This window comes from Physeter macrocephalus, chromosome 8 (genome assembly GCF_002837175.3).
Source record: "Physeter macrocephalus isolate SW-GA chromosome 8, ASM283717v5, whole genome shotgun sequence".
Taxonomy (NCBI): Eukaryota; Metazoa; Chordata; class Mammalia; order Artiodactyla; family Physeteridae; genus Physeter; species Physeter macrocephalus.
Genome location: NC_041221.1, coordinates 60,019,456 through 60,032,839, shown reverse-complemented (window position 1 = coordinate 60,032,839; position 13,384 = coordinate 60,019,456). Strand labels below are relative to the sequence as shown.

The 13,384-nt window shown below is 41.1% G+C and overlaps 1 protein-coding gene across 1 annotated transcript in view; it reads left to right on the top strand.

The window, feature by feature from the left end:
• Positions 1 to 12,922, top strand: part of ANKRD55 (ankyrin repeat domain 55) — a 95,168-nt gene extending 82,246 nt beyond the window's left edge. Inside the window, exons 9-11 of the mRNA XM_007112809.3 lie at positions 1,659 to 2,299; positions 10,061 to 10,153; positions 12,525 to 12,922. Of these exons, the coding sequence (XP_007112871.2) occupies positions 1,659 to 2,299; positions 10,061 to 10,153; positions 12,525 to 12,646 (856 nt within the window). The 3' untranslated portion in view covers positions 12,647 to 12,922. The remainder of the gene's footprint in view (positions 1 to 1,658; positions 2,300 to 10,060; positions 10,154 to 12,524) is intronic.
• The last annotated feature ends 462 nt before the right edge of the window (positions 12,923 to 13,384 follow it).

Here is a 13,384-nt window from a genome sequence, read left to right as displayed (position 1 = left end):
CTAGTTCAGCTAGCAACTCAAACAACAGCACAAATGTTTTACCTCAAAACAACCATCGTACTTCAGTATATAGTAGAATTGTTTATGAGTACTTCCTATTTTATTGAAAAAACGTATCTCAAGGATCAATATTTAGTAAAATTAATAACATTTACTGGACATTATTAAGTTTAATGGCAGTTTTCTTAATGAACGTCTATTGTTGTTACTACCTTGATTTGTGCCAAGGAGCCCACAGTTTCACCCACTTGCTCGCTTGCACCCTTGGTGTAAAAAGCAGACCAGTGAAAAAAACAACATCTTGATATTATTATGAATATAGGTTAAACCTCATGAAACTTCTGAAGACTGTCAGGGTCCTCACCTCCAGGTTCAGTGGACCATACTTTGAGACCCACTGGCCAAAATCACAACCTTAAGAGGAGGAGGAGATTGTTTGTAGAAGATGCTGAAGTAGCATCAGTTAGCACAGGGGCATATTCTGTATGGGGAAACTTGAAAGAATGCTAGAGATCTCCTGGGGTTCTCTCTGGTAGTATCAGGAGTCCAGAAGTTGTGTTTAATATTTCAAAAAGCCTATTGGAAGGTGAAAGGAGGATAAAAATATATCACAGGAATAAAGATTCAATTGTACACTGTGTGACCTGCAGAAAAAAAACAAAAACAAAAACCATTCATTATATGCAGCCAAAATGAGGGGTGATTTTTTCAAATTACATATTATAATATCTCACTCCAAAGAATAATGTTGCAATCTGGCTTTTAGGGCATGAACACAGTCAGGTTTCATCATTAACTCATACCACAGAAAGCATTAAATCAATTGTGGCCTCAGAAGAGAACAACACAGAATTTTCCAAGGAACAAAAACAGAATAGTGCCTCAGGGAAACTCTCCACACAAGAGCCAGCCAGACAGCTGCTGACCGTTTTTTCCTTTAGAAATTGCCTGCTCATTGGGCATTGCTCATTTTCTTCTGCTGGCACGCCCAACCTCTGGCATACATGCTTCCTCTTCTGCAGCTGAAGCCCAGACAAAAGCTTCTCTCCTCGGCTTCCTTTAGTACACTTTTTCAATAGGAAATTTAGTAAAAGCTCAACAAGAAACAACACACAAACAGCATAAAATGGGCAGGCTTCCTAAGGTGGATACTATCAGAGCTCTGCCCAGATCTCCCGGGATCCCTTTCGGAGAAAGCCTAAAATCACACTCCCTGCACATCTGCAGCCTCCACCCTGCTGCTGCTAGTTGAAGCCTGAACTCCACATTTGGCCTTCATCTCTTTGACTTAAAGCTTGCACTCCTACTGACTGTCCTTAAGAAGTGAGAACAGTAATACTTTGAGGTATTTTCAGCTTACTTGATCCCTGGGAGAAAACAAATTTTGAAAGGATAGTTCCTGAGGGAGCAGGTGAAATCTAACTAAGAAATGTTCTAACTGGACAGAGAACTGACCATGGCAAGGAAGGGGATGGCCAAGGAGATTGTGAGTAGCTCTTGCACATCACCTTTGACTTGAGAGGGCTTCGAGTGTCTTTGGATGATCTCAGACAACCTGCTCAGCTGGATGGAATAGAGGGAGGTCTATTGTGTGGTTACTGCTGGTGTCTCCACTTCCTGCCCTCACATAGCATCCTTGCTATTTTATATTCCCATAGAACAGAGCCTACTCGACCCCTTCCTTCCCAGAAGAGTAGACCCCAGAAGAAGGAGGGACGATTCAGCATGCTCAATCAAATCTTCTGCAGGAACAAAAAAGAAGAGCAGAGGGCCTATCAGAAAGATCACAGCAGGGACTGGCACAGCGGGGAGCCCACCTCGGAAGTTGATGACATCATCACCACCTTTGACAGCAACATGGATACCAACTGCCAAGAACAGCCTGGTGATCAGGTGGCTATGGTTGACTTTAAGAAGAGGACCTCGGAGAATTCAAAATATCACTTGCCAGAAAAGAAGCCTCTGGCCCATAAAGGGCTTCCACCAATCAGAACGCAGAGTCTCCCACCCATCACCCTAGGCCATAACTTCCTGACATCCTCCCAGGGGGCCACTTCCCATGCTGGCCTGAGCTCTGGTACTCATCATGCTGCCCAGCAGTCTCAGAAAAGCCGGAGTGAGCAGGATTTATTGAATAACAGAACTGGCTGCCAGGTATTGCTAGATAACCAGGTGTTCTATAAAGCTTGGACTGTGTCTTCTTCTGATAAGCTGCTAGACAGGTTGCTTACCAGCAGATCCAGTCACCAGGAGGTGTCATGGCCGCCACATCTTCCTCATCTACATAATCCTTCATCAGGTAATGTCCCTGCTTCCTTCTTTCTCATTTCTGACAGATTCTATGCAAGAAATGTGTCATGCAGTCCTGGGTTAGGAACTGGAGTGACAGTAGGTAGCCTAGAGGACAGGGTCAGAATGGAAATGGGTGATTAGGCTACCTTTTTCCCTTGAGTCTACTGGATTCAGGATTTCCAGGCTATGGAAACAGTCTGCTTTTCCACCTTGAGAGCAATCATCAAGTAAAAGTATGTGCCTTCTCATCTTATCTCATCACAGCAGATATGTGTGGTGACTGGCAGATTAGAGCAGGAATATTACTGTTTCCACTAGCAAGTATTCTTAAGCAGGGATACTTGGCAGTATCACCTATGAGGGGTTGATTTGTTTGTGTGATTGTTTGTTTTTAAATCATGTGTTCAATGACCACTCCAGGACTACTGAACCAAGATCTTGGTGAGGCAAAAGGGAAAATGGCCATGCCTTCTATGTATACGTGTAGAAAGAGAACACATTCACACATGTGTGGCTTAGGTCTCCATACACACCAAAGGGTTACATGGCAATGCTCCCTCCTGCCTCCTGCCCCAGCTACCGAGTGCCCCTCATCCAAAGCTATGTTACTAATTTTTTGTTTACCTTCCAGAGATATTTTATACATATTTAAATATATATGTATATATACATTGTAAATAAGTGTATCACACTAAAGAATCTATATTTTTATACACATGCAAGCAGTATATACGTACCTATTTTCCCATTTAACATTTGTGTTAAACAAATGTATCACACTAAAATTCTTATTTATTTTTTTAATGGCCCCCAGGTGATCCTGATGTATACCAGAGACTAAGAACTATTGTTCTAAAGCAGAGGCTGCAAAACAGCTTCCAAAATCAGTTCATTACTAATTCAGTAATCAAGTGAATTAATTACTAATATTTAAAAATCATGAAGTTTTACATAAAAATTTAAAACTCTAGCTTCTCTTGAGAAATTGAAAAGTCTGGCAACACTGAACCCAAATTTCACTTGGCAATAATTGCCTGGATCTGAGTAACCACTATCCCCATAGACATCACTTGGACATCACTGTCCCCAGTTCAACCCAGTCTGCACCACTCTCCAGTATCTCTCCGTGGAGTGTCAGTTGTTCTTTATCAACAAGTTTCTGTTGTTGTTTTTCTTATCGTAGGGTTAAGAGGAAAAATGATATATTGCTTGAACCCATATTTCTTTCAGAAGTAGAAAAATGAAAGCCCAAGAGGGCTATGTGTATTTTAAGAAGTAGAGGAGTACAGTATATCTTTGGAAATAAGGGATATTCCTTCCCGTTTAATATGCAGCATGAGTCTGGCTCTCCTCACTCATCTTCATGTGTCTGATGTCTGAAACCCGTGAGGTAGGGTATGGCTTCCCTCATACATATTTATATGTTTTTAAGCACAGGATAGATAGGAATAAACACATGAAGGCTATTTCCTGAGAAAAACTTCCCTCAAGATTTTACTTCCTCCACTAAGCACTGAAGCGTGGGTAGTTTTTCCTTGTGTTCTGCAGAAGGGTGAGGAAGAAAAGATATTGATCTGCTGTCTTTGACACTTTGGTGGCCTCCAGGGCCTTGACTCAGCCTGCTTTCTGGAGTTAGTCCTGTCTTGGCTAATATCTTCTTTTTGAAAATTTTTTGAAATTTGTGTAAGTCTTGTTCTTTTTCTGTTCCCAGGACAGCCTTGGGCTGTCTTTTCTATATCAGTTAGGATTGGGTTCATCTGCCTGTAACAGAAATCCAAAGTAACAGTGGCTTAAACAGCATAGAAGTTTATTGCTCTCATATGAAAGTAGTCGAAGGTGATGGTTCCCAGGTGCTTGGTGAATCCATGATCACCAGAGACCCAGGCTCCTTCCATCTGTATGCTCTACAACTTAACCTATGCCTTTCATCCTTTGGATCATTTCACATTTCATAATGTCTGACAGAGCAGGGGGAAGGAAGGAGTGGGGGGGGGCGGAAATGGATGTCCGCCAGCTGAATTAACTCCCATTAATAAGTTATCTCCCATAAATTCCACAGTCTGCTTCCATTTCGTTGGCCAGAACTTTAGTCACATGATCATGACTATCTGCACGGGAGACTGGGAATTGGATCCTTTTAACTGAGCACATGACCGTCCCTCCAAAATTGGATTTTTGTTTCTAGGAGGAAAAAGAGAATAGATATTGGATAGAGAACTAGTAGATTCTGTCACATGTGCCATCTAAAACCTTCTATATTATTTAAAATAAAAGAAAATTCAATAAATTGGTTTGAGGATTTGTTTCACTTTTCCAATGAAGTAACTTGAAAAGTCCTATGGGGCAGAAAAGCAAAAAAGGAGAAGCAGAATTCTCCAAGGGAATGTCAAATAATTAGCCATGCCTGTACCAAAGCATTTATTTTTTTCAACCAATGTTTTTGAATGCTGATAATAACTAGGAGCCATTCTAGGTAACTGAGTCATGACAAGATAAACTCCCAAGAATCTTCAGCCTATAAATGAACTTTAAGGTACATGGATTTGCTAAACTGATTATACAACTCACTTTAAATTGATTTTCTTCTCATGTTTAGATACAAAATCATAAGAGTTTTAAAAGGAAAGAACCTTAGTTCTTTCACTCATTCTTTAATGGATAATGTCTTTAAAGGATAAATGTCTATTATCCTGATTTATGAAGAGGCAGCACATCCAGTGGTTAAGAAAGGGATTCTTTTTTTTTTTTGGCTGCACCACACGGCTTATGGGATTTAGTTCCCTGACCAGGAATCAAACCTGGGACCACGGCGGTGAAAGAGCCAGCTCCTAACCACTGGACTGCCAGGGAATTGCCCCAAGAGAGGGATTCTAAAGTCACACTATCTGGGTTCAAATTCTGACTCTCTCATTTACTTGCTGTTACTGAATCTCTCTGAGCTGTTGTTTCTTCATGTCAAAAATGGGAGGGGGCTTCCCTGGTGGTGCAGTGGTTGGGAGTCTGCCTGCCGATGCAGGGGACGCAGGTTCGTGCCCCGGTCCGGGAAGATCCCACATGCTGCAGAGCGGCTGGGCCCGTGAGCCATGGCCGCTGAGCCTGCGCATCCAGAGCCTGTGCTCCGCAGTGGGAGAGGCCACAGCAGTGAGAGGCCCGCGTACAGAAAAAAAAAAAAAAAAAAAATGGGAGGAAGTACCTAACGTGTAGGGCTGTGAGTTGCTGTTAAGGTTAAACAAATTGATACATATAAAATACTTAGAACAGTGATTGAGCATAGTACTATACACACATACACATTTGTGGGTTTTATTTTTTTAAACTATGTGCCAGGCCCTATGCTAAGCACTATGCCTTAGAGACAAGGTACAGATGACCTTTGTTTAAAAGATGATGACATTTAAGTAAATGTGCTAGTCAGCTGCCTTTTTGCTCTCAGATCTAGTCTCTTCCCTCCAGCTCTACTTTGTATCTCAGGAAACTACACTTCCCAGGCTCCCTTGCAGCTGCTTCCAGGTACTTTTGGCCAATTACCAAGAGGCACTGGCAAAAGAATAAGAGCAGGAGAAAGAGGAAAACAAGTGTAGTTCTACACAGTGTCCCTCTGCTTCCTATGGATTCTCCAGCAGGGCTTCCAATTCCTCCCACTTCCTCCACAAAGCCCCTCACTCTGTGGTTCTGGCTCCCACTAGCTTCTGAGCCTTGGTAATACCAACTCTTCCCCTTATCACTCCAGCCTAGAAGTGGTTGCATCTTCCTGCTGTGGTTAATCTCTGGATTGTCCTCTACCCTGTCCTCTGGCTTCTCACCTTTTCCACCAACCAGTATCACCACCTTTCTGTATGAAATTCCCTCTGTTTCAAAGGCCTAAAGAAGTCTCTGTTTTCCTGACTGAGCCCTGATTGATAGGGCAAGACATGTCATCTCTCTCGGCTACAGTTTTCCTACCCTCTGGATACAGAGTCTGGGACCATTTTGTTTCATGAGGCCCTTTCCAGTTGTAATTTACATGGCCTAGAATCTGCTCAGTCTTACAACTAATTGTTCTGAATATGTCACTAAGGACATATTCAGAACTTGAACCAAGACCTCCTAAATAGGAAGCTATCCCATGGCAATGTACATATTTCTCTCTTTAAGTCTCAAAGTCCAGTTTGTTAGTATGCTTACCAAATTACCTACAATGTGATTTTCTTAGAAATTACACTGTACTCCCCAAAATAAAAAGATTTCTCTCTGCCTTATAGATTTTATTTTTGTGGATATTTTTAACCCAGCTTGAGGTGTTGTTTTTAGAACTACTGAAGCTTCCAGAGTACAGTTGGGGAGGTTCACTTAAGGGGTTTAAGTTGTTAGTCTAGGCAGGTTGAAACTCAGTAGATTTCTACACTGAGCTCCCATACTTGATTTGAAACCTAAAGTAGTAAAGCAGTTGGATACTATAAATCATACCACAGCACCACTGGCTTGAACTTGGATGGTCCCTTTACTTTGGATTTTCTCTTTTCCCACCCTGGATTTAGTAGAAATAATATGGGCTAGCAGTGATTGCTACCGTGTGAATTCCTGGCAGCTAATGTCCTGTGCTTACATCAGCAGCCCTGAACATTTAGCTGTAATGATTATTGCTTAACATTTATTGAGACCTGTCAGTGGGCTAGATGGAGAGAGATGCGGGATGAGGCACTTAACTTAATGAGGGAATTTGGAGCACATCAGCTTAATTCATTGAGAGCAGCTTTCAGAGAAAATTGAACAGAAAGCTCTGTGGTGTTTGCTACCAGCCTGGTTATTTGCAAGCTTTCACAAGGAAGCTAAGAAAGTGTTTGCTTCCTTTCTCCCTCAAGAGAGAACTTTCTTCTCCAGTATTTTCTAGAGTATCCCAGCAACAACGCACTCTCCTCCTCAGGTCTGATAGTAGGTAGGTCTGATGCCGTGACCACCTCTGTTTAAACCCATCAGAAGCTTTGCATCTTAACACGACGAAGGCCAGATTCTTTAGCTGGCAAACAAAGTCCTCCCAACATGGCCTGGCCTCACTTCCCATTCTCAACTTCTGCACCTCCCGTCTCAAATCCTCTCCTCTCACCCTCATCCCCTTGAACAGTTCCTTGAATATCTCTTAGTTCCTATACAACTACATACCTTTTTACTCTATGACATCTTTGCCCATGTTATTTTTACTTTCCATCCACTGTGTGCTTGACAGATTCCTACAATCTTTTAAGAACCAGCCCCAAACTTGCCTCCTATGTAGAAGTTACCCTTACTGCTGTAGGAGGTGTGACCCATTTTTACTATCCATCATAAAAGAATATCTCTGCCTTGTTAAGCCTCCTCTGGGGCAGTGAACCACATACTTCCCCTTCAACAGCACTGCGGGAGAGGAATTTTTATCCCCATTTTAGAGATGAAGAAATTGAGGAGTAGAGTGGTTAGCCCACCGACCTAAGGTCACGGAGCCAGCTAGGAAGTAGCAGAGCAGATGTTCAAGCGAGGTCTGTGGGATTCAAGACACATTGACCTCTCTGGACCCTTCTTTCTTCTTTGATACCCTCACAGCACTACTCATGGCCTTCAAAAGTACAACTTTACCTGTCCCTCTTCCCATCAGCCGCTCCTGAGCACCTTGCCTTCTGTTTGTACTCTAGGCTCTGGAATACAGTGAGTTTGCAATAGATGAGTGCTGAATTATTCTTAATCTTCATTCACTTCTGTTTCCTCATTTAACGATGAAAACGTTTCCTGCCTTTTTATCCTAAGACAGTGGTCCTCAACCCTGTCCCCACAGGCTGGACACTCCCTGAAGGTGCCTACAGCACAGATAAGAGAACTTTGGACTATGCACATTCTGCCTTGTCCTTCAAAACTGAGCAAAATGCCAGTGTGGAAAAAAGTTTAACTCTCCTCCCACCTCCTCCCAAATCACTGCTGAAGTCCTTCTCTGCCACTTCTCCCATCCTATCAATATTGCTTTGGCCCCTAAGGAGGCAGGATAGTGTGGATTTTAGGTCCAGAGCCTGGGTGACATTTCCCATCATGTGATCTTGCAGACAATTTAGAACTTTTCCAAGCCACAGTGTCCTCATTTGTAAAATGGGGATGATAATAGTATCTATCTCACAAGGGAAGGTGATTGTTAGGATTAAATGAGATTATGCCTACAGCAGTTAGTCCAGTCCTTGACAATAGTAAGTGCTCAATATGCATTATCCATAATTATCATTATCTCATTTTTAGTTTTGCAAATTTCTGCTCAAGTGTTCATGGATGAATAATCAGGTATGAGCTGATATGGGTTTTATTGTAATTCTACTTAGGAATGTTTTCTTTTTAAATAATGGCTTGTGAGGTTATTTAACCTTCAAAGTTCAAAGGAATAAAAATATAATGGCAAAATGTCCACCAAGAAGACTAGACATTTTGCTTAATATTCATCAAATGACACTGCTCAGATGACTGCCCCTACAAATCTACCACTGGACTCACCGAAGCAGGTGGGAGGTGGGTCATGGCTAATGCCTTTTTTCCCCTATTCTAAGGACCGCTTTACCCAAATGGAAGACTTAAACCCTATGAGTGTTGCTGTAGTGATTCTGGTTCCTACTAGACTACTAAATAAAAGATCAAATGAATACATGCCCCACTGTCCAGGAGATCATGTTAAACATGCCACAGAATAACACTGTAATAATTGCTAATGTTTATTGTTTACTCTATAAGCTAAATGCTTTACCTTTGTTCTCCTAATCTTTATGACAACTGAAAAAGACAGATAAAATTATTTTCAGCATTTTACATATGAGGAAATTGAGATTTAGAGACAGAACATTACTTGCCCAAGTTGGGAATTAAGCCTAATCCTGTCTGACCCCAGAGCCCAAACTCCTACTTATTATACCATTTGGTCAACTTGTTAACTTAACTTTTGTGTAGTCCCTTCTATTTTCAGGTGTTTGGAGCATCCATCTCTTATAATCAGTCATGTGCTAATAAATGTTTAATAGGTGGCTCTTCAGAGAAAAATCAGTACTTGCTGATTTCCCTGATGTAAATACTCCCACCATGGCTGATGTCAAGCCACCAAGTATGATGTCAACCAGCTCACAAAATTCCTGAAAATTTAAGAGCTGTTATGCATAGCTCCAGCATAACTACTGGTCATCTAAATTAGATCATCCAGATCTCCCAAGTGCTTTCACTCAGCTCCCATCTTCTAGATCGGTGAGTCTCAATCCTGGATTCACATCAGAATCACCTGGGAGCTGACAAAAATCTGGCATCCTATCCCAGCCCCAGAGATACTCATTTATTTAGTGTGGTGTTTAGCCAGAGTAGCATCTTTTTTTAAACTCCTCAGATAATTTCTCTGTGCAGCCAGGACTAAGAAACACAGCTCTAGAAGAATATATCCTACTCATCACCCACTCATTCAACCCAGATTGACCAATATGTGATACACTAACACCCTATGTTATTTTTCAAACTTTTAAGTTTTGTAGAGTACATGGGCAACTGTGCTTGTTTATAAAATTTTATTTAAATAGTTTACTCAAGCAATGATTTCTGATACCTTTTCCTTTCATTTAAACGGTGACTGGCATGTGATAGAAACTGAATATGGTATAGCTATTAGTATTTTGTTGTTGTTGTTGTTGTTAACATCATAAATTTCATGATCTATAACAACTTTTATGATTCTTTTATCCATTAGATTTTATAATTTGCACTTGGTTGAGTCTCATATGATTGATGCAAATATGTTTGTCCCCAGGACAAAATTTTCAGCATCTCTCCCCAAACAGACCTAAAATCTGGGATCTTCCTTTCACCCGGAACAACCTGGCTCCCCTACCAGACCAAAAATGTAAGTATTTTGAATCTTCCTGAGCTTCCTTTGCAAAGGTTAACACTGTTAACACGTCTAGACTGGACTAAATGTTATTTTGGTTTACTTTCATTTTTTTCAAGAGAACATCAGGCGCCAAACCCTGTAAATTACAGGAAAATAAAATAGAGACAGTCTTTAAAGCTTCATCCAACATGGTAATGCTTGTTTAAAAATATACTCCCCCCCTTGAGGAATTTTTGTGTTTGGACTATAAAAACAATAACAGAAGTTTATTTTGCTATGTACTATTTAATGTCTTTAATGCTTTAAAAATTCTTCTCTTAAGACTGGCTTCCTGACATTGTTTTCCTTACTATGTTGGACAGATAGAAATGTGTCTTACCTCTGCACTCACGGGCTATGCATTCCTAAGCAGAAAGGAATAATCAAGTAGATGCTGTTCATCAGTTTTACTTTTAGCGTTATTTTATGCAAAACTTCTCACATTATAAACTGTTAATATATTCTATTCACCAAGTGATCAGGTTTGCCTGTGCCTAAGTATTATCTGGGGTGCTTGTTATAAAGGGGATTCCTGAGCCTCATGCCTAGAAATTTGGAGTTTGTAAATCCTTATATCTGTACTCTGAGGCAGTAGAGATGAGAAAACTGAGTTCAGAGAGGTCACATAATTTGCCCATTATTTAGGTAGTAAGTAGCAGAGCCAGAAGCAAAATTACAGGATACCGAGTCAGCTGTCACATGAAACAGGTAATACTTATTGGATTTTTTTTTTTTTTTTTTGGCTGTGTTGGGTCTTCGTTGCTGCGCTCGGGCTTTTTCTCTGGTTGCAGTGAGCAGGGGCTACTCTTCATTGCGGTGCGCGGGCTACTCTTCATTGCGGTGCGCGGGCTTCTCATTGCAGTGGCTTCTCTTGTTGAGGAGCACGGGCTCTAGGCACGCGGGCTTCAGTAGTTGTGGCATGTGAGCTCAGTAGTTGTGGCTCACGGGCTCTAGAGCGCAGGCTCAGCAGCTGTGGCGCACGGGCCCAGTTGCTCCGCAGCATGTGGGATCCTCCCGGACCAGGGCTTGAACCCATGTCCCCTGCATTGGCAGGCGGACTCTCAACCACTGCACCGACAGGGAAGCCTCTACTCATTGGATTTTAATTTCCTTCCTTCCTGTTCTTCCTACCCCAACCCACTCTTTTATAACATATACTCAAGCACTTGTGTGCACACACACACACACACACACACACACTCTCTCTCTCTCTGTCTCTCTGTCTCTCTGTCTCTCTCTCTCTCTCTCTCCCCCTCTCTCCCCCCACATCTTCTTAATTGCAGAGGTTAGATGATTTAGAAGCTGCCCTATTTAAGACAAGTTCCTTAACCTTTCTGTACTTCAGTTTCTTCACTTAGCTTATAAGAGTAGTGCAACCTGATAAGACTGTTGAGAGGATTAAATGAGATAATGTACATAAAACCCTTTGCAGCTGTTTGCACGAGTAAATATCCAATATATCTTTTCTGCCCCAGGCTACAGTTCAGATGGGACAAAGCAAGAGTTCTAGAACCCTTTAGGTAAAAACAAAGAACCCTGCGGTCTTAGTACAACTCTGTCTTCTTTCAGATAAGGAAAGGGAGAGGCAGAGATTTGTCCAAGGTCACACACAGAGTTAGTAGCACAAACCAAGATCTCTGCCTTGACAGATTATTTCCTTTGCCCTTACTAATTTGTCTAAAGGGAGAGTTTTGGATGGTGTGAATTCAATCATTGAATGAAATACAAGTCTGACCTTGTCTTTAAGCAGAAATGTAGTCACAAAGACATCTAATTAAGGGAAGAATCACTCAGCCTTGAATCCTGGTGTGGCTTGGGGAAGCCAAAGTAACGGGATTTTCTTTGGCAGAACCCAGGGGCTTTGCTTTGCACAATTAAATTTAAGGAGACTGGAAGATAAAGATCTTTGATCAACTGTAGGTCTATGAAAAAGAAGTGGAAAGGTACAGTGCTTTTCCTAAAAGAAACCTGAGAACCTTTTGACTTTTGCATAAAAGCACAGTACAAACGTCTTGGGGCTTATTTAGAGCCTTGTGCTGACCTGGCCATCAAGGGCTATGCCACCCAAGGAAAAGAAGGCTGTGCTAGGCACGAACAGCCTGATCATGTTTTGATCAAACTTGGCCCCGCCTTGTATTTGTGCATATTTGGCACCCCTGACTAGATGTGGTAAAGCCTGAATAGATAGATACGGCTTTCTCCTGCGGTTTAGCTCTCCCCAAGAAAAGCTTCTCAGAAGGGCCTCCATTCCTTCAGAAATAACACAGTTCTCCTGCCATCATTCCTTGTGAGACTCTGAGAGATGCAAACCTTGAAAGTTTTTCATTCTATTCTTTCCTCCCAGTTCTATCTGGAGAACCTCTATGGACAAGCCGAGTGCTTCCTGCTATTCCAAGCCAGCGGGGACACAGCCCACCAGCTGAAGAGAGTGAAAACTCTGCCATTTCCACCAATGATGAAAATTAATCAGTGACTGTGGGTCACTGATTGTAAAAATATAGATTATATATATTTTCAACTGTTAAAGGATAAGATTACTTTGTAAGAACAAAGACTAATTTAGTAAATTGCATTCTGTAAGCCATTCATGGTTTTACAGCTCAAAATTCTTTGTTCCAAATAAGCACTTAGAACCTTTGTGCATATATTGTAAGTCTGTGAGTTTCGATGACCTCTACACGCCAAAATAAAAAGTCACGACACGTTATCATCAGGGAAACTTAGCTGTGTTTGGTTTGCTTTGTGGCATGTTTGCTGGGTTTTTTGAATGATTTTATGTTTTTAAAAAATGTCTGCTTTGCTGAATAAAAAAGAAAGCACATTCCATACATGTTTTTTACATTTATCGCAATTCTACTTTGGACTAACAAAACTTAATTAAAATTAAAATAGTAAATTTCTTTAATCACTCAGTGTTTATGGCTTTTAAGTGTATAATCATCTGCAAAGTATTTTCTAACATTGTTAACTCCTGGCTAGAGCCCAAATCACTTAACAATGTTTATGTATCTTCTTTGTTATTTGATTATTTCCACCTATTGTCACTTTCAGATATGATTGATTGTTCTGATACTGAGAAGATCATATGAGTTGGAAAGATCTACATCCTGCCCTAACAGAATAAAATAGACATTCCTCATACATTCCTCAAATACTCTACGTATTTAATCATTCTTTTTTCTGTTTCAAAATAAAGGTCTCTGC